This window comes from Rhineura floridana, chromosome 17 (genome assembly GCF_030035675.1).
Source record: "Rhineura floridana isolate rRhiFlo1 chromosome 17, rRhiFlo1.hap2, whole genome shotgun sequence".
In the NCBI taxonomy this organism is placed as follows: Eukaryota; Metazoa; Chordata; class Lepidosauria; order Squamata; family Rhineuridae; genus Rhineura; species Rhineura floridana.
In genome coordinates, this window is record NC_084496.1 from 1857101 (window position 1) to 1878327 (window position 21227).

At 47.2% G+C, this 21227-nt stretch overlaps 1 protein-coding gene and 1 long non-coding RNA gene across 3 annotated transcripts in view; one reads left to right on the top strand and one right to left on the bottom strand.

Annotated features, from left to right (window-relative positions):
- Positions 1-21227, bottom strand: part of RAB26 (RAB26, member RAS oncogene family) — a 112167-nt gene that overhangs the window by 19863 nt on the left and 71077 nt on the right. For both annotated transcript variants that reach the window (XM_061599671.1, XM_061599672.1), the window contains exons 3-5: positions 11022-11063; positions 7517-7583; positions 3103-3155 (exon numbers count right to left, since the gene is read on the bottom strand). In XM_061599671.1, the coding sequence (XP_061455655.1) occupies positions 3103-3155; positions 7517-7583; positions 11022-11063 (162 nt within the window). The remainder of the gene's footprint in view (positions 1-3102; positions 3156-7516; positions 7584-11021; positions 11064-21227) is intronic.
- Positions 7237-20817, top strand: LOC133371828 (uncharacterized). The gene is made up of 3 exons (XR_009759396.1): positions 7237-7326; positions 12640-12782; positions 18862-20817. It is a non-coding gene; the product is annotated as an uncharacterized LOC133371828 (long non-coding RNA).

Consider the following 21227-nt stretch of genomic DNA (forward strand, 5'->3'; position numbering starts at 1 on the left):
TGCCCATAACAGCCACTTAGTGCCAGCACTCACTGCACTTTTATTAAGATGTAAGTACTGTCAACTCATTTTTTAAAACCAAAACAGCACTGACGGCCCTAATTGCTCAGCTGGGCTCTGAGCCCAAATCTAGAGCAGCTCTGACATAGCTTTCCAGTTTTGAAAGGATTCACTGATTTAAAAATGGGGGGGGAGAACCCCCTCTTCTCCTAGGCTTTGTGTGTGTGGGCGGGGGGATTGTGTCAAAACAAAACGCTACTTGGATGCTACAGGTATAGTTTTGTACTGTCCAATATACAAGGCAACACACCAAAAGGGACCAGAGAAAAATTAAGTCATTAATCATCATCACCGCCACCACCATCATCTCAGTGTGTTTAAGTCAGTGGAACAAAGAAAGATGATGCAAGTAAAGAGAATTCATAGTGGGGTCTTCACCCGCAGACCAAACCCAACTTGCAAGGTTGTACGAGAGCAAAACATGCCACCAAACATTTGCGGTTTGGTCATCAGCTTTGCACCTCCGTCCACGCATCAGGGGACTGGGACATTTATAAAAAAAATTGCATACATGTATTTTTATTCACTTAAGACAGGCACCCTTACCGTTCATTTTTTTAAAAAAGTTTTAAAACTACACTACATCCCTGAACATAAGAAGAGTCCTGTTAGGTCAAGCCAAAGGCCCATCTCATCCAGCATCCTGTTCTCACAGTGCCAACCGGACTACTCTAGGAAGCCTGCAAGTTAGACCAGAGAGCAATAGCACTCTCCTCACTTGTGATCCCCATCAACTGGCACACTGCCTCTGACAGTGGACAGAGAACATAGGCAATCATGGCTGGCAGCCATTGATAGCTGTATCCATTGGCACCAACCCCCTCCCTGCGGTGCAGGCACACACACACACACATGGACAGACACACACACACCTGTAATTAAATAAAGAAGGAAAAAACAGATGTAGCTGCTGGTTGGTCTCAAATGTAGACAGAGAAGTCAAGAAACTGCCAAGCTGCTGAAAGGCGGGCATGTGCTCCAGCCTTTCCCAACCTTTGGTTCCCCAGATGTTGTTGTGTGTATGTGTGCGTGAACCTGCTGCTCGGGATGTCTATAGACTACTGGGGTTTTGTTTTGTATTATATGTTATATTTTACTCTATGTTATATTTTAGTCTATGTACGCCGCCTAGAGTGGCCGTTAATTCGGCCAGATAGGCGGCCTAGAAATAAAATTTTATTATTATTATTATTATTATTATTATTATTATTATTATTATTATTATTATTATTATTATTATTATTATTATTATTTATTGTTGGACTACAACTCCCATCAGCCCCAGCCATCATGGGCAATGGTCAGGAATCATGGGAACTGTAGTCCAGCAACATCTGGGGAGCCAAAGGTTGGGAAAGACTATGCTAAACTTTACTTCCCAAACAGGGCAAACACACATTTAAGAACGTAAGTACACAAAAAGAGCCTGCTGGATCAGGGCAGCAGCCCATCTAGTCCAGCTTCCTGTTCTCGCAGTGGCCAACCAGATGCTCCAACAGGAAGCCCCAAAGCAGGACCTGAGCGCAACAGCAGCTCTCCCCTCTGCGGTTTCCAGCAACGGGTATTCAGAAGCATCCTGCCTCTGACCAAGGAGGCAGAGCACAGCCATAGTGGCTAGTCATCTCAATCAGCAGATGTCTAATTCTTTATTTGTATTTGAACAGGGAGAGAATGCACTAAATTATTCGTCCCTTTGGCAAACGTCTAACATTATAGTAACAGAGACTCCACACAGAGCCAGAGAGTCTGCACACAGAAATGGCAGCAGAAGATCGACTGAATGATCCTGGGCAATGATCCCAAGATTGCCTTACCCCATATGGGGCACCCTATCCATCCCAGTGGGCACCAGAGTCTGCCACCTGTTCCCCAGACATCTACCGGGCAAATCATGCCTGGTGGCACTACAGACACCCTCCCCCACAAAGCAGGGAAGCTTTAGCTTCCTGCTGGTCTGTTGCTACTAATGTACTTAAAGAATTATGTTGGCGGCTTCTTTCTCTATTTTTAGAAATGTGCTCCTCAAATTATGTTTTAGCACCCCTTATTTCTTTCACCAAAACTTGTGTTTCTTTTTGTGTCTCTTTCTCTGAAGGAAGCCTTCTTTCACTCTGCTCATTAACCATGCTGGCATCCTCTGAGGCCCTGGTGGTATCTCTCTGAAATGGAACCAGGTATCCCCAAGAAACAACAGAAGGCAACGCACAGGAAGCTGGCTTGAGTTGTGGGCCAGCCCCACACCAGTTGGAGGGAGGAGGGAGGGCTGAGGCAAGGAAGCATAGGCCAACTGCCCCACAAAAATGCTCCCAAGTCCAACAAAAAAGAGATGAGATGAAACAAAATGTCGGGAGAGAAATATTTCACCGCCAACTAAAGAAATGAGATTATTGCCACTCACAAGCCGCCTGCGCTCCAATCGCCCACTGAAAGCAAAGGACGCCATTTCAACGGAAACACACTCTGCTTGAGGAAAAGGCCCCCAGAGGGGAAAGTTAACCTCCCGGAGATGTGATTTCTTCCTCCAAATTCAATGCTGTGGCCTTTTAACTTGCTGCTCCAGTTATAACTGGTATCCTCCCAAGCTCTTTAGCCTTCCGAGCTAACTAATTCTGCATTCTGCCATTTTTCTCTTGGCTGAGTGCTGACTTAATAGCTGAAAATATATGAAGTTGCCTTAGATTGCATTGGACCGTTGGAAGACCAGGACTGTTTCCTTGAAATGTCAAGTAGTCCTTCAAGGGTTCAGAGGACTTTCCAGGCCCTGCTACCTGAGACCAATCTACCTGTAGCAGCCTTCCCCAACCTGGTGCCCCCGGGTATTTTGGACTACAGCTCCCATCAACCCCAGCACCATACAGCTAGTAGTGCAAAACAGCACACTGGGGAGCTATGCAGAGGTGGTGTCAATGTGGGGAGGACAAAGAACAACCTGCCCCCTGTCCTGTTCAGCATCCCATTTTGCCAGGGTGCAAAAGGGAGCAGTGCGACAGGAATTTTTGCATCCCTGGACATCAGCACTCACAGAGAGCCGTCAAGACTTACCTGGATGTTGTCAAAGGATGCTCTGTTGGTGACATCATACAGCAGCAGCAACGCTGTGGAGGAAGGAAAGCGGGAGGGTCAGAGGGAAAGGCGGGTCAAAGCTGAAAAGGACCCACTCATGGAACATCACAGATTACATGCGTTCTATTTAAGATGGAGTGTTTATGCAAAGCAGGGCTGGGGAACCTGATGCCCACGGGTTGACACTCTGCCCCCTCTCCCCAACCCCACACCTCTAACTGGCCCTGCTCCACACCCACCCATTGTAGCTGGAATGTGCCCTTGAAGTGTGGAAAATGCCCAGCTGTAGGGTCAGGCAGCTTCATGAGAAATGTGCACACTCCTAAAGTTGTGTGTGTGAGAGAGAGACCCTGGCTCCTGCAGACTGTGGGAAGAAATCTGCCCCCCCCTTGGGTAAGCCTACCACAGCTTTCGGATAATGCCACAAAGAACATAGATTGCAATTTATTTATTTATTATTTGATTATATCCTGCCCTTCCTTCTAGCAGGAGCCCATTTAAAACAAGGACGTTGTTGAGTAGAGGGGAAAAAAATTTCTGCTCAAATAATCAGATGGCCAAGGGGTCCCTTTGGTGCATCTCTCTCTCTCTCGCACACGCACACCCCTCTACATGCAATGCATGCATTGGTTTCCTCATCAGCATTTTAATCACTTTCACTTAAGCTGCAATCCAATACTTGTCTACTCAGAATTAAGGACTTACTCTCAGATAAGTGTGTCTTGGATTGCAACCCTAAGTTTTCTTTCCACTTGAGAAGCCACTGACCGATTCTGCGAGAGCCCTAAATTGTTTACCAAGGACGTTTAACACAAGTGTTTGGGACACAAGGAGCCTTGCTGGCACCCTTCCTCTCTCCTTTAACTCACAGACAATTTTGTTGGCTAGTCGAAATCCACACGGGACAGGCTTCAGCACATGCACTCCTCTTTTGCCCTCCCCCTCCAGCCTCTGGCTCTCCGGCTTTTCATGACCAGGAGAGGGTGGTTTCAGGGGGTGCACCCATTTTTGCAACTTGTAATCCTGGGGGGGAAAGCCCTGGATTGCTGCCAGGATTGATAGAGTTATGCCCCAGGCCGGGTCCTCCCTCTGACAGAGCAAACGATTCTGGGGTGCCTGTTTCAGTGGAGCAGCAAATCAACCTGGGGCAGGTTGCCTCTCACAGAGGTCTTCCCAACTGAGTGAAGAATGCGTTGTCAGGAGCAGATGCAATTTGACGCTATTTGGGTTCCACAGAGCAAAAGCAGAGAGGGCAGATTAGCTCTTGCAGCACCATGGAGAACTCCCAGTGACCAAGTTGCTCTGAGAAAGGGTGGGGATGAAACGAGGCCTTTTAAGCCTCTGCCTTCAGCCCACCTCTCCCAAAGCCTCTTGCAGGGCCAGCCCTCTGGCCTGAAGACAGGCCCGCCTCCTGCGTTCTATTTATTTATTTATTAAATTTTTATACCGCCCCACTAGCATAGCTCTCTGGGCGGTGAACAACAAAGCAATACAAGCATATACAATAAAATCCAATAGAACATACAGCAAAGTACAGAGAATGAAAGATCTAAAAACAATTACAACACACTTTAAAACTAAATTAAGTTAGATTAAAAGCCCTAGAAAAGAGGAAGGTTTTAACCTGGCGCCAAAAAGACAGCAGCGTCGGCACCAGGTGCACCTCATCGAGAAAACTGTTCAACAGTTCGGGGGCCACCACAGAGAAGGCCCTAGTTCTTGTTACCACCCTCCGAGCCTCTCTGTGGGTCGGAGCTCGGAGGAGGGCCTTCGATGTAGAACGCAGTGTACGGGCAGGTTCATATTTGGAGAGGCGTTCCGACAGGTATTGTGGTCCCGCGCCGTATAAGGCTTTATAGGTCAAAACCAGCACTTTGAATCTGGCCCGGAAGCAAATTGGAAGCCAGTTCTGGCGGCCGCGTTTTGCACGAGCTGTAGCTTCCAAACTGTCTTCAGAGGCAGCCCTACATAGAGCGCATTGCAGTAATCCAATCGCGAGGTTACCAGAGCATGTACCACTGATGTGAGGTCCTCCCTGCTCAGATAGAGACGTAGCTGGGCTACCAACCGAAGACGGTAGAACGCATTCCGTGCCACCGAGGCTACTTGAGCCTCCAGTGACAGGGAAGGATCTAAAAGAACTCCCAGACTACGAACCCGCTCATTTAGGGGGAGTGTAACCCCGTCCAGCACAGGGTATATATCCACCATCTGATCAGAGAAACCCCGCACCAACAGCATCTCAGTCTGGTCTGGATTGAGTCTCAGTTTGTTAGCTCTCATCCAGTCCATTATCGAGGTCAGGCAACGGTTCAGCACATTGACAGCCTCACCTGAGGAAGATGAAAAGGAGAAGTAGAGTTGCGTGTCATCAGCATACTGATGACAACGCACTCCAAAACTCCTGATGACCGCACCCAACGGCTTCATGTAGATGTTGAAAAGCATGGGAGACAAGACCGACCCTTGCGGGACTCCACATTGGAGAACCCACGGTGTCGAGCAATGTTCCCCAAGCACTACCTTCTGGAGACAACCCGCCAAGTAGGAGCAGAACCACTGCCAGGCAGTACTGCCAACTCCCAGCTCCGCGAGCCTCTCCAGAAGGATACAATGGTCGATGGTATCAAAAGCCGCTGAGAGATCAAGGAGAATCAACAGAGTTACACTCCCTCTGTCCCTCTCCCGACATAGGTCATCATACAGGGCGACCAAGGCTGTCTCGGTGCCGAAACCAGGCCTGAAACCCGATTGAAATGGATCTAGATAATCGGTTTCATTCAACAGCACCTGGAGCTGGCCAGCAACCACTAGTTCCAAGATCTTGCCCAGGAATGGAACATGCGCTACTGGTCTGTAGCTGTTGAAATTATCTGGGTCCAAGGAAGGTTTTTTCAGAAGTGGTCTCACCGCCGCCTCTTTCAGAGGGCCAGGGACCACTCCCTCTCGTAAAGAGGCGTTTATCACCTCCCTGGCCCAACTAGCTGTCCCATCCCTGCTAGTTTTTATTAGCCAAGAGGGGCAAGGATCCAGTATCGAAGTGGTTGCACGTACCTGTCCAAGCACCTTGTCCACGTCCTTGAGCTGAACGAACTGAAACTCATCCAATAAAACATGACAAGACTGTGCTCCAGACACCTCATTAGGATCAACAGCCATAAACTGGGAGTCTAAGTCCCGACGGATGCATGAGATCTTATTTTGGAAGTGTCCAGCAAACTCAACGCAGCGGGCCACCGATGACTCTGACATGTCCTGAGGGCCAAAATGAAGTAGCCCTCTACAGCCTCCCACCTGGTGTGCTCCCTGCAGTGCTGGACTGGTGAGGTACTGTGGGAAGCACACTGTTCCTTGGGACTAGGGGAGAGCACCCATGAGGGTCTGGACTCCAGTTCTATGGACCTTGGTGCTGTGGGAGCTGGTGCACTGGGCTCCTGCTTGCCAGCCTCAGGTCCAGCGGTCAGGTGATCACCTGCATCAGGCTCAGAGCTGGGAATCTGGCCCAGTTCCTTAGCTAGGAACACTGTAGCCTCCAACTCAGTGTCCTGGTCGCTGCTGGGTCATGCCATCACCTGCTCAGCCGAGGTGGCCAGCAGCAGCCCACTTCATCTGGACTGGAAAGCTGTCCCATATCTGTTCCACATTTCTGGTTCCGTAAACTCCAGTTCCAAAAAAAATCCTGGTTTCCTGTTGCTGCAGAGCTGTGAAGGTTTCTAGCACAGAAGTTTCCACCTTGCTAATTAGCAGAGGTGAGACTTCAAGGCACTTCACAGGGCTTGAGGGGAAACACCAATCTGAATCAGAAGCAACGTTCTGTAGGGAGGAGGAGCAGCCCAGCATCTCCCTCCAACCCCTGATAATGCAAAGGGGCCTTTCATGCTATCACTCACTCCAGGAGGAATGCCATACCACAGGCGGGAGCTCTGCAAGTTCCAGAGATGAGCTCAGCTCCAAAACTGGATCAGTCAAATTCAAAGCATGCATATGTCCCCCACCCTCACCAAGAAGCCTCTTTGATCTTCCCCTGCAGGAAGGAAGTAGCAGCCCTTCCCCTAGCCAATTTGGAAGAGGAGTTAGTTTAGTTTGTTAGTTTAGTTAAAGTTAGTTCATTCACTCGGCAGAGAGACAGACAGACGGATGGAAAAAATGGTGCCGAAACAGCAGGCAGGATAGAACAACAGTGATGCATGGGCTTCAAAAGAGGTGAGATTTTTCATAACTAAGACAGTTTTAGGAACATATTTCTGCTCCAACAATCGCTACTTTCAACCTGGGAATCAAAGTGGAAGACCAATCGATGGAGTCCTAGCTTGATGCCAGATTCTTACTTCTACCTTGTCCCACTAAACTTGATTCTCAATCAGAAAGCAAAGAAATGCACTGAGGCCCCTACCGTGGGCATCTCGGTAATAAGCATGGGTGACGCTGCGAAACCTCTCCTGGCCGGCTGTGTCCCAGATCTGAAAACAGCAACAATCAATGAAGTCCACAAGAAAGAAGCTAACTTGTAAAACAAATCTTCTCTCCATCCCATAAATCGGTGCCCAGAGAGTCAACCACGGTGGGAAAGAGAGGCTGAATTTTTCTCTTGCTGCAAGCACCAGGCTGGTAGGAAGTGAAATGTCCCTTTCAGCTTGTTTGTGAAGTTTTCCAATATTCAACGGGTTGGGTCCCAACCAAATTAGTTGAACTTAGCTGAGATCAATGGGGCTTAAGTTACCAATGTCTAGCTGTGGGCACTGATTTCAATATGACCTTAACTTGTTTCTGATTCATCACAAGATATCCTTTCATAAGCAAAGTTTGATATTTAAAACAAAAATTGGCTCATCTGGCAAATTAAATTTTAAAAGTATACCAAGGCTGGGATTGAGACACTTCCTTTAGGTATGTTAAATACCCTGGATTTGCCTCAAAAGAATTTTGACTTTTTTAAACATTGAAATTTTCTTTGATTTATACTTATAATGCAGGCATATAAATAACTCTATATAATAAACAGGTTAAAATATTGTTTCCATATAATGTTTTCCATTAAAAAAAATTAAAACTTTGTGGTCCCATACAAATCAACTTTCACTCATTCTTTAGCAGTTAAGTACTTTTAAGAAATGCTTAATAAATTAAATTGCATACATCAGCCATTTCAATTAAAAGTTCCTAACAAGTTATACTAGTCATTGCTCCTATAATTCTGGGATTTCATTTCACTTATAATAAAGGGAAGGAACTTCCACAATCTATATTTCTTTTTTGGCATTCTAATGCTCTCAAAAACTACCATTCCTGCTCAAATCTATTTAACCCCCCACCCCTGATCAGCACCAGTTCCACCCCACCCCCATTGCATATCACAAAGTGTGTTTGTCAGTTTCAAAAGCAGCTTAATATATTGGGGGCTGCTATTCAAGAAGAAACCAAGCCCTCCCCCCACTGGATGTGGGGGGGTAATTGCTCAGTTCTTTGCATCCTGGCTTTGTTTTGATTTTAATTAAGAAACACAAAAGCTGAAACTACAGCTTGGGAAGTTACTTTGTGACTGCTTTTCTCAAGCCATACAGACCTATCACTTCTCAGGCAGAACTTGCATGCCATCAACATTCCACTGCTGACTGTTTTCTCCTGAACAGCTAGAATTCTTGTGAACATTCCATTCCCTTGCGATAGTTCAGCCAATGGGTAAACAAGATTGTGAGCAACATCCAGAAATCTAGCCTGTAAGAATGCACATTGTTTGTACAATTGGAAGGGAGGGAAGGAGGGAGGGCACTGAAGAGGACCCAGCATTCTAGCATCTGTGCTTCAAAACCTGGCTCTTCAGGCAGGCTTTTGGGGCGGTTTAGGTTTTAGTGTTATTGTTGGAATTTTAAGGTTTTAATGTGAATTATATGTTTTTATGTTGTACGTCGCCCAGAGTGGCTGGTAAACCAGCCAGATGGGCGACTAATAAATTTAATAAATAATAATAATAAGGAGCTGCCAATCAAGGCTGGAAAATGTTGTTATTGGTTACATTTGCACTCCATCCTTCTTCCAAGGACCTCAAGGTGCTCCCGCTTAATCCTCAAAGCAAGTGCTGACAAAAGATGACCATCCCAGGGTCACCCACTAGCTTCATGGCTGAGTGGGGATTTGAACCCAGGGCTCACCAATCATAGTCCAATGCTCTAACCATTATGCCGTACTGTATCCAAAACACACTAGAGTTTTTTTTTTGGGGGGGGAGGTTTCTAGAGAAACAGAGAAGTGATAGCTGCCAGCTGCCCTTGACAAACATCAGAACTGTGATCATTTTTGAAAGTGATCAGAAGATATATAACGTTGTCCTTTCCAAAATTAAACAGAAAGTCAAACTACTATCTCCATCACCAAGGCAGCTTTGGAGGGAAAGTGTCACTTTTAACAATGACATGAAGGGCCCAATCAATTTGAAATGTGATTAATTTTTGCAGCCCAAAGACAGATGTTGATAGAGATAATTATAGGCAAAAGGTGACATGAGTAATGCCTCTCCAAAGAAGGGCCGCCGCCATCTCTCATCCTGACAGAATTCTGAAGCAATCCCCATTTACTTGACAAACAGCTTACAATGCATTCTTAAATGAGAAAATCCATCCAACAGACAGCTGGAAGGGCACCCTCACAATTAGATTTATCTGTCTTTACACTGACTAATGTGTTTCCACAGAGTGAACCATTTCCTCTTTCGTGTGGGGAGTGGTTGGCCAACATCATTAAAGCCGTTCAGTACCAAAAACCATTTTGTGCACTGCCTAGCCGCACATGCCTATTCTTAAGATGGAGGCAGGTAGCCACGAATGGTTAGTTCTTGAACTGTTTGTGCTCCAGGGATCTTATACATTTTAACTATTTATTACTGTATTGTATTATTATATTTAGACTGTCATTTCTGCAAACCACTTTGAGCAGAAATTTGCAGACAATGTGGTATATAAATAAACTGATTATGACTATGTGGCAGGACTTGGCTGGGTTTTCAAAGGTCTCTAATTTGGATCCAAAGAAATGTGAGCGGAAAATGGATTAGAGTGCTGTTTTTCACACTCTGGCACAACAGCTAGCAGAATACTTCTTTCAGCACAGTGTCACAACATGACAGGGGTTGCATTATAGTGTGAGTAACAGTGAATAAAGGAAATACAGGCTGTTAGCATATAAACTTCAGTGAGCTTGAGAAAAAAAATAAAATTGACTGCCTTCAAGTCGATTCCAACTTATGGCAACCCTATGAATAGCGTTTTCATGGTAAGCGGTATTCAGAGAGGGTTTACCACTGCCTCCCTCTGAGGCTGAGAGGCAATGGCTGGCCCAAGGTCACTCAGTGAGCTTCACGGCTGTGTGGGGATTCAAACCTTGGTCTCCCAGGTCGTAGTCCAACACTCTGCAAATGGAAGAATGTCTCCGGATTGGAGGTCACTTTTCTCACTTTTGATAGCTATCAACAGCTACTAGCCACAATGGCTTTGTTCTACTGTTGAAGGCGGCATGTCTCTGAATGCTAGCCGCTGGGAATCACAAGTGCGATGAGTGCTATTGCTCAAGTCCTGCTTGGGAGCGTCCCATTGGGGCCGCTGGTTGGCGCTCTCTTCTGGGGAAGCTGCAAAGAGGCCATGAAAATCATGCAAACTCAGACTGCAGGGGGGCTGATAAACCTGCTGGGACCTCTCTTTAAATATGACACCTCTCTTCACACTCAGTTGTAGAGGATTATTCCATTTTCTTTTTAAAAAAGATGCCACTGTTTAACCATTTTTTAACAGAGTGCTAGGAGATGTATCCAACACATGAATAAGTGCTTTGCTCATGTAAAGAACTTAGAAGATATCAACCCTCTAAGCACACCAAAGCCATTGAGCTCAAAACCAAGTTTCCCTTACCTGCAACTTTACTTTCACACCGTCCACATTCAAGACTTTATTCTGGAAGAGAGAAAAAAGATATGAATTAATCAGAGTGCTCTGAGCCACCATCACCATCTCTCTGGGGTTGCACCTGTGATTGAGTGGGCCATCATTTTGCATGTTTTGAAGGGAGGTGGCTAGGAATCATGGCTGAGGGTGAAGGACAGTGCTGCAGAAAATGCAATCTAAATTGTTAACCAATGCACATATTGCATTCACCAAAAGGAAGGGCCGTAGCCAGTGGCAGAGCACCTGCCTTGCATGCAGAAGGCCTGAAGTTCAATCCTCGGCATCTCCAGGGTGGGGAAAGATCCCTGCCTGCCACCCTGGAGAGCCGCTGCCAGTCAGTGTAGACAATACTGAACAAGATGGACCCACGGTCTGACTCAGGATAAGGCAGCTTCAGATATTCCAAAATCAAATGCAGACAGGAAGATCCCTATTGTCTTCTCAGTGCCTTCTGAAGACTTCTCTCTTCCAACATGCCTTGTCAGTGAAGGTATTTATCCTAGTTAGTGTCTGCATTGGATTATGGATATAGATATGCATTTGTTTTATTTCTGTTTCTCTTGTATTGTGGAACTGTTTTGAGAGGAAGCGATTCATAAACAGCAGCAATATCATCATCAGTGCAGGCAGCTCCTCCAGATGAACACCACATGGAACATGAAGTGCAGATGTGCACTACATGGGCATATTGATAAGCTTCTATACGCAAGAAAAGGGTTGCTTCCAAAGATCAGAAGAGAGACTGGGGGGAAATCCTGCTTTTGAATCAGGGTTACACAGGCTCAGTTGACTGCCTCTTATCCAGCTGTGGTTAATGACTGTCCAGTCTTCAGTGAGCCAAGAAGGCCTGGATGCATTGTCACTCACTAGCAGAGGAGGGAGAAGGAACACTTTGATTCTCAGCCAAGAGGAGTTGGAGGGAGGAGACCACTAGCCCCCACCCCAGGCATTCCCTTCATTTAACAGCAGGCTTCCTCTGCCTGTTCTATAACTGTAGCCATATTTTAAAGCCTGACATTTCTGTTGTATTGTTGTTGGCGGGTTTTATCTCAACCGCTGATGGCACATCTCTTCTGATGCAAGCCTACCTGTGAATTAAGAACTACATCAGAACTACATCCAGTGACCCCTCCAAGAGAGATTCAGAGGATGGTGACAAGGGAGAGGGCCCTTTCAGTTGTGGCACCCCACCTATGGAAAGCTTCATCCAGCAAAGCCTGCCTGACGCCAACCTTACTCTATTCTAGCGCCAGATTAAAACTTTCTTCTGCTTTCAGAGACTGGAGTCATTTTTAAGAATGGTGACCAAGGCTGCAATCCAATACATGTTTACTCAGAAGTAAGCTTATTCAGAAGTAGGGATGTACTAGAATTCCACCCAATTTGGATCTGGTACTGAATTTTCCATTAATTCACTTTTCCTCAAATGCTCAGGATCAGATTTTAATGTAGAGCATTTGTGCAGCTATTTTTGAAAATGGACTTCAATCTGACTCTAAAACATTGATTGTAAGAATGATATCAATATTTCCTTCAAAATATCGATATTGACATCAATATTTTTTTCCAAATGAAAAAAACACAGGTCAGTAAAAGCAGCAGCCAGCAGATACAGAATGGATTGGAATCAATCCCAAGTCGACAGAATGCTTCCAAATGGCACCAACCAACGGATCCCATCCCTGCTTAGAAGTAAGCTTCATTGGGTTCAAGGGGACTTACTCCCAGGTAAGTGGGCACTGGATTGCAGCCTAAGACACTGTATCCAACTAAGAGTAGACCAACTGAAATTCATAGGCATTAATCATTCATATCTATTAATTTCAGTGGTTAGGATTAACACTGGATACAACTAATAATTAGAAGTAGTTTAATTTCATTTTAAAGGGATGTTGCAACTGCTTGGCCTAGAGGGGCAACATTTTTACAGGCCCCTGCTCTTGTGCCATTAACAGCAGCTTGAATTGCAGACTTCAGCATGCACTATTCATGCCCATACTGGGGGGGGGGGGAGCAAAAAAAATCCTTCACCTGCAGTCTTCAATAGATTGATCTGCAGTTAAATGGTACAGACACCACACAAGCTAACCTGGCAGCCCTCATCTGGACTATCCCTGGTGTTCTAGGAACACAGCCAAGAGAAGCTGCTTGCTCTATTGGCGTTCACCATCATAATAATTATTACAAATAATATAGTGCTGCGTAAGTGAAAAGCAAAATATGCGTTGAGTAATGATCACATTAACAGTATAAGACATAAATAATAATTGGAGCATATTAAAGTGAGCACAACTCTCTCTGATATTTAAGAGTTCCGATTAAAGGTGTTGTTTGGCGATATTTGACTGAATGGACAAGTATGGGTTTTTTTTGACCAGCCAAATAATCCACAAAACTGGCAGCCAGCGGAGGCTGGCCCACTAGGGTGAATGCGCCAGGGCCCCACCAACCTCAGTCTGCCCTCTGCCAGCCCCCACCCGCCTGTCTTCTCACTTGCATCCGGTCCAGAGGCTGGCACTGCCAGTCAGCTCTCCCCTCCTCAATCTCAGCCAGTGGCGGCTGGCGGCTCCATGTCAGTGACACAGTGGAATCCACTCCAGCGTTTAGCCCGAACTTCCAAGGAGCCGACCAAGTGCTGAACCTGTTGTGGGAATAGGTTTCAGGACCTTGGACAGCTCTTTGAAAAGTCAGCCTAAAACCCAGAGTGGATTCCACTGTGCCACTGACATGGACCTCAGTGCTGCCCTTGTAAAAGTCAGCAGAGGGGAGGAGGAGGAAGATGGGGGCAAAACTAGGATTTGTTTAGTCTGTCATTCATTGGCCCTGGCTCCATCGACTGCTGAGTTCCCAGCCTCCCACCCCACCAGTTCCAAAGGGCACCGACCACCATTGCTTGTGGCTGTTGAACTTTAAATCCAGCTGGGATCCAGAGTAGGCCCTTCTGTCTGTCTCCCCCATGCCCCCCAACCATCTCAGCAACCATGCTCCTCATAACATTTGCAATCAAATGAAAAAGCTGACACACCAAAACAATTGTAGACAATCATCCCTGCTGGGTGAGAGATGTGCGCCAGAGACTAGAGATCAAAGCCCCCCCCCCCGGAATAGGCCGGCTTTAGAAGTTAATTCAAAGCTGTTCAAAGCCTCAAGCTAACGAAGCCATCGTTTAAACAGTGCACAAATCAGCAAAAGGAACACAGGAAACTGCCTTATCCCGAGTCAGACTGTTAGTCCAGCTGGCCCAGTATCACCCACACTGACTGGCAGCTGCTCTCCACAGTTTCAGGCAAGGGACATTCCCAGCCCTACCTGGAGATGCCATTGGGGATTGAACCGGGGACCTTCTGCATGCAAAGCAGGTGTTCTGCCACTGAGCTGCGGTCCTTCCCTATTGGGAAGATGCAACTCTTTGTGCTTGGTAAACTGAGGCAGGGTAATGAATGGATGCATCAGGGAGTCTCCAGAGAGTGCGGAACAGGGAATGGGAATAGGTCTGCTTCCCATGGCCCCTGAATTCGCCATGCGGAACCACAATTACAGGTGCAGGCAAATCAGACAACAACCTTGTGAGGTAGGTACGGCTGACCTACGGAGAGTTGCTCAGGGCTCTGGGCAAAAAGGGATCTGAGCCTTTGTTCCCCAACATGCTGCCTTCCAGCTGTTGTTGGGCACCAGCTGCCGTCATCTGTGGCCCCTGGCCCTGCGGGCTGAGGCTGATGGGAGTCGGAGTCCATCAACATTTGGAGGGCACCAGGCTGGCTCCCCAGACTCCCTCCAGCTTCGAGACACCTCTGGGATACGGAGGTCGAGATGAGAACCTCTGCTCCCCTCTTTCTGCAATGGATGCACTACACCCCATGTGAGAACCACACGTGCCCTTCTTGCTACCTGAGCACTGTGACTGGCCATGACAGCACCCCTTGGCAGGGGCCTAATCCAAGCCCCGCAGCCTTCATCATGTAGGATCCAAATCCCAGCCCTGAACCGCAGGGGCCTCTGGCTGCAAACTCAATCAGCAGGAGTAGCCAGTAAACGTGAACGCTATAGCCGGCCTTGAGCTTCTCTATCCCACTAGGGCATTTTTTCCCTGGAAATGTGGAACGTTAGACAAGCCTTCCCCAAGCTGGTGCCCACCAGATGTGCTGGCTGGGGCTGACGGGAGTTGCCATCCAAAACAGCTGGGGACGGCTGTGTTAGGTATTTTGTAGGTATTGCAGATCTGGCCATTTATCCTCCAAGGAACATTCTGAATGCTTCCCTCAGGCAGGCAGTTTACCAGGCAATGAAATCGACCAGGAAGCCAGATTAGAAGCCTGAAACAAGGGGCATTAAGCAAACAAATAAAAAACAAAACAATGCTTGGGATATTGCAGGCCTGGCTTGGAGATTAGCAGACAATTACAGGAAACAGGGCAGGGCTGGCTTCTCTCTGCTGATACTGGCAATGCTTATTCCAATACCGAGTTCTTCACCCGTGGTGCTGAGTCTGGCTTCTGCAAGAAGAACAGCCCAGCTGGATCAGGCCAAGGTTCCCAACAGGAGTCAGCCAAATGTCTCAGGGAAGCCCATGCAGGGCAGAAAAGAAGCAGCCATCCCTGGCCTGCTCCTAATGGCTGGTACGTGGAGATATACTGCCCCTGAACTTGGAGGCTCTATTTAGGCCTCACTGCATTATACTCAACATGCTGAATAAGTTTTGCCCCACCCCTCACACATCGTCAATCTTGGCAGCTCCAGGCAAGGCTGGGAATGTCCCCATCTAAAAAGCAGAAAGCTGCCTGACACTGAGGGTTGGGAACATTCCTGGTCCTACCTGGAGATGCTGGGGATTGAACTACTGAGCTAAGATCCCAGTCCTCATGATTTTGAATTAAGGGCCAGTGAGCTACGACCCTTCTCCTGGGAGATGCTATGGGCCTTGCCCTTGGCACTGAAAAACACTTTGTCCCAGCTGAAAATCAGTTGTGTGCAGATCTCTGATAGCAGAATAGGGCTGACCAACTACAATTACTTGTGCCATCTTGCCCTAACCAGCTTCCAGCCCTGCTGTGAATCTAGCAAGAACTTGCCGACCAAGGGCTTCTGCCCCACGTGAGATTCGTCAGTTTAGGGAGATAAAAATCTTTGCCTCGGCTTTGTCGGAGACTTTGCAGGGCAGGAGGGGGCCCACAGGACCTTCCAGAGCAGGGGCTACAAAGGTCTCTCAACCCCAAAGCAGCCATCTGGGAGAGAGCAGAGCCAAGAGGCAGCCAGTTTCAAAAAGCAAAGCGCTAACCTTCCACGTGCAGCCTGGCGAGATCCAACAGGGAAAGCTGAAGCCACAACATCCTGTGCTGAAAGCTGCGTAGGCAAGACAATTCCACCAGAACTCAGAGAAGCCAAAGAAGAGCTCAGTTGTGCAAGAAACTCTGCCTTTGTCACCACCACCATCACCAATCAAGTTGCTAGCTCCTGGGGTTCCCTAGGTATGTTTGAAAGCATGTAAACAGCGTAGTAGTTAAGGTGTTGGACTATGACCTGGGAGACCAGAGTTCGAATCCCCACACAGCCATGAAGCTCACTGGGAGACCTTGGGCCAGTCACTGCCTCTCAGCCTCATGAAAACCCTATTCATGGGGTCGCCATAAGTCGGAATCGACTTGAAGGCAGTACACATTACATTACAAAGAGCACCTACTAAAATCTCAGAAGTCAGCAAGGGGGGCAGAGCTTCTCTGTTGTGTTCATTAGTTCCAGAGGTGCAGAGTCCAGCTCCTCTTGACTACGGATGGGGGGCAACATCTGCTTTGCATGCAGAAGACCCTCAGTTTCATCTTTGGCACCTCCAGGTAGGGCTGGGAACAGCGCTGGGGGAGAAATCAGGTTCCGTTTGCATCTAAAGCTAAATCTGTCAAATTTTCACTTCCTGGCACTGTGTGAGAACTGAAACATAGCCATCCTTCAAAACTGGCATTTATCCCAATTTTGTGATGTAGTTCTCCAACCAACATTTACAAAAATGCATATATAAGGGGGAAATGTGCATGAAACTGGATATACCTCTGAAAAGAACACACAAAATGCATTATATAAGGAGAAACTGCTTACAAAAATGTGTAGATTAGCTGTAATCCAAAAAGGTCACTCTGGCTGGGGCAGATGGGAACCACAGTCCTTTGTTCACTGAAATTGGCCAAAGATCTTAAACCAGTTGCAAAACAGGTTTCCGGGTCACAGTTTCATCAAATTATTCTGGAAATTGTAGCTTGTGAGAGTGCCAGGGCCTCTTTATTAGCAATCCTTGGTCCTTTTGCAACGCTAGAGGATTAGGGAAGTTGGACAATTCTGACAAAAACAGAAATGGAAGTGGAAACTGCCAGTGTCTGCTTATTCATCCCATGCCTAGAACGGAAATCAGAGCAAATGCAGTCGCTATTTACTGTTGTTGCTTTCAGTCCACAAAAAATATGTAATTGATTAAGGGTTTCCCCCCCACATTTTCATTGTGTATCCTTTGCACTGAAATGCTGGGGGTAGAATATTGTAATGACAACATAATTTACATAATTTTGCCACAGCAGACAGCGAGACAAATAAAATTGCTTTTGGCAGAAGGTGAACTGCAGCAGAACAGAAACAATGCCTTCTTGCATTCCCACTAAGGATCCTCGGCCAGTCAAAGAGGGTTGAAAACTGGTTTAAATGTTTAGCGTGGATGTGCCCGAAGAATCCCACAAGCAGATCACTAATCTGAAATAAGACTTGGGATTTTTTTTATTAGAGAAGTCTTGATAGATTAGATGGTATGGTGTAAATAAGTCTTGGTGTTTATCACAACACTCCCAGAGCCTTGGCAAGCAGTCTGCTTCCTCAACCCCTCTGCCATTTCACTCCTACAAAAGAATCAGGTCCTTTATCAAAAATTCTTTCGACCAGCTTCGGCCTCCATTAGCAGTGTAGCAATGGTAGCAAGATCAAATGTGTTTTCTTTTTTTATTAAGCATACCCATCTTTATGCATTCGGTTTTATCGTTGGAATCCATGCCAGAATGGATATTGGCATCTCAAACAAGCCACACTGGGCTGCCTCTGACCATCCATCAATTACTGCCTGCAATCTAGGCAGCCGTTGGCCTCCTCGTCTGATGCAAGGAATAAATGAGTTTGCTTTGCAGAGAAAAGGAAGGCCTCAGGTTCATTACCCGTGCCCAACAGCATCAGTTAATCCCCTCCACGGATTTGGTTTCATCAGGGATCAAGTGAGATTAATGCTGCTCAGAGAAAAGAACGCTCGCTTCTGAAGACAAGCAATGGTTTTCCGAGGGACTTGTGGGGTGAGGGCTCAGGGTTTTTGTAAGGGTTTTTGGGGCAAGAGACCACAGCACCCTCTTTGAGTCAGCTGCATGCACCTTTGCCAGCAAGAGTGCAGAGCTCTGCTGATCTCCCCAGCTAGTATGGGGCTGGCTCTGGGATTTGACTCAATGGGCCCTTTGGCTCTCTATGGCAGCCTTCACCAACCTGGTGCCCTCCAGATGCTTGGACTACAACTCCACCTGGCTTGGCCAGCATGGCCATGTTGGTTGGGGCTGATTGAACATAGGAAATTGCCTTCTACTGAGCCAGACTGTTGCCAGTCAGTGTAGTTGTCTACACTGACTGGCAGCAGCTCTCCAGGATTTCAGGCAAGGGACATTCCCAGCCCTACCTGGTGATGTGGGGATTGAACATGGGACCTTCTACATGCAAAGCAGGTACACTACCGCTAAGCTACAGCCTTTTCCCATATCATCATCAATCAATTAAATTTATATCCCGCCCTTCCTCCCAGTAGCGCACCAGTTTTGATGGTGATGCCAGTGCTGAAGAAACAGAGTGGTCCACTGAGACCCCCGGTAAATTTCAAATGGTCCATGGAGGAAAAGAAGAAGTTTGAGATCTGCTGCCATCATGGAACACAGCACGGCATCCAACACAGGAACCCTATCTCGGGATGCGTCACAACACTGAAGACTGGGCAATTAAAAATGGCGGTGTTCTATGGCGTCTCAAATCCCGTTGCTGCTGCCAATTGACAGCACTGAAGGGGACCCACTCAAGAGTGCCTGTGGTGAAAGGATGGAGCCAGATGAGACTTCAGCCCCAGTGGGCCGTGCCAGGGTCTCGACAGGTGCCCAGGTATACTAGGTGCTGCCATCAGGCCCGCCTTCAACTATCACACTTTCATTCATCCCTCAATCTACCTCTCTGTGAAAACACAGGAGTTAGTCTCCTGGACTCCTAGTGGGAGGAAGACTGGGATATAAATCCAATAAATAAATAAATCCTTTCCCCCTCCCTCCCTCCCTCCCTCCCTCCCACTGGCACGCTTTGCATGACATCAGTTTGCATTTTGTGGCTTGGAAAAGCCTCCTGACAGTTACAGAAAGTCCTGCTCTTTCCTGCTTGCGGAGGATAATTTACACCTACTTCAGCACCTCCAGCTTACTGACAGGCTGCCTCTGCCAAAGGATTAGGCAATGCAATGCGGGGGAGGGATTCACAAATCACGCCATTCCCTGGTTTAAAAGCCGCCCTCCAGTGGAGAAGGCACCCCCCAGTTGCCTACTTTGGACTTGCCACGCAACTGGACTTGGGTGCAGTCCCATCAAACTTCCCCGACTGCAGCAAATGGGCCCATCTCTGAGCAAGTGAGTGGCTCCTGCTGCTGCTGTCAGGCCAGTGGTGGCTGGTGGGGCAGAAGGTGAGGCACCCAAAAAGGAGGTGGTGCCAAAGCCAATGACAAGCGGAGCCAACTAACTCTAGTCTCCTCCCCTGTCCTCTCCCTCCCTGATGAATTCTGCAGGGGCAGCACTGAGAGGGAGGAGGAGGAGGAACCGAGGAAGCTGCGGCCAGGGCCACCCCACCCCGGAGGGGTTGCAAGTAACTACACGGGCAAGTGGGGGCTGGCTCACGACAGGCTGAGGTTGGTGGGCAGCGCCCCCTTCCCTAATGGGTGAGCCTCCACTGGGTTAGATCTCTTGCCTAAGGTGGTACAATTTTCTGTTTTTTAAAATACGTTGCCAAAGAAACACTCCTAATACAGGGAAGAGTTTAAAAGTGCAGAGGGGAAAACAAACTTTCCCAAAAACATATACAGTTGTATGGCAAAAAGGCAGAAGTGGAGAACTAACAAGGAAGATCACTCTCCACACTTCCCGGAGAAGCTGCTGTTCCCAGCAGCCAAAACAACACCTTGCTGACTAACCAGTTTTGTTATGTCATAATAAGCTGTCATGGACTGCAGTCTACCTCATCAGATGCGTGAAGTGTTATCTTGAGTTACAGATACATATACACATTTTTTGGGTGTGTGTCTGTAAACAGTGAGGTCAGAAGGAAATGAAATGCCCCCAAATACTGAGAGTAATAATTACAGTAGCCATTCATAAAAAACAAGTGTTGATAACACAACTAGCAAGCTAATTCACACATGCAGTGCGACTCAAACAAACAAACATATTGCTGAATCCCCTTCAAGCCACAAGTGGTAGAATTGACATGGAGACAGAAAACTGGAACTTTTGCAAGTGCCACATCATATTCCTTTCTGCACTTTCAAGAAATTAATCCTTCCGTGTGGCAGCACCCGCACCTTGGAACTCCCTGCCCAGTGACATTCGACAGGCACCTTTGCTGTACTGTTTCCGGCGCCTGCTTGAAAAAAGGTGTTTTTGTTTGTTTGTTTGTTTGTTTAAGCAAGCCTGGAAGAAGAGGGAGGGAAAGATTGCAGTGAAGTGCATTAAAAACCAACCAAAAATGGCTATGCAGTTTGGGTCATGTGTCTAGAGAAGGATGCAACTCCTGCAAGCCACTCACTTTCAAAGACAATTTTCTATGTGCGGCGGAAAGACAGAAGTTCTTTTTGCAGCCAAGAAGTGACGATGTACGCATGCAGATATTTTTCCTCTTCTCACAAACTCATTTCCAACTGCTGTCAACCAGAAACGCTATTTTTATTTTATTTTTGAGGGGGGGGGAGAGAGCCAGATGGGATTGGGGACTGAACCAGGTTGTTGGACACCTCCAACATCCGTTCCACTGAGCCGCAGCGGTGACAGCAACTCCGTGCTGCTTGCCCAGAGCTTTCTACGGAGAGTCACGCAGGTTCCAAGCGCTTTCCCCTCATCTCACCCTCCCTCTCCAAGAGCACTTCTC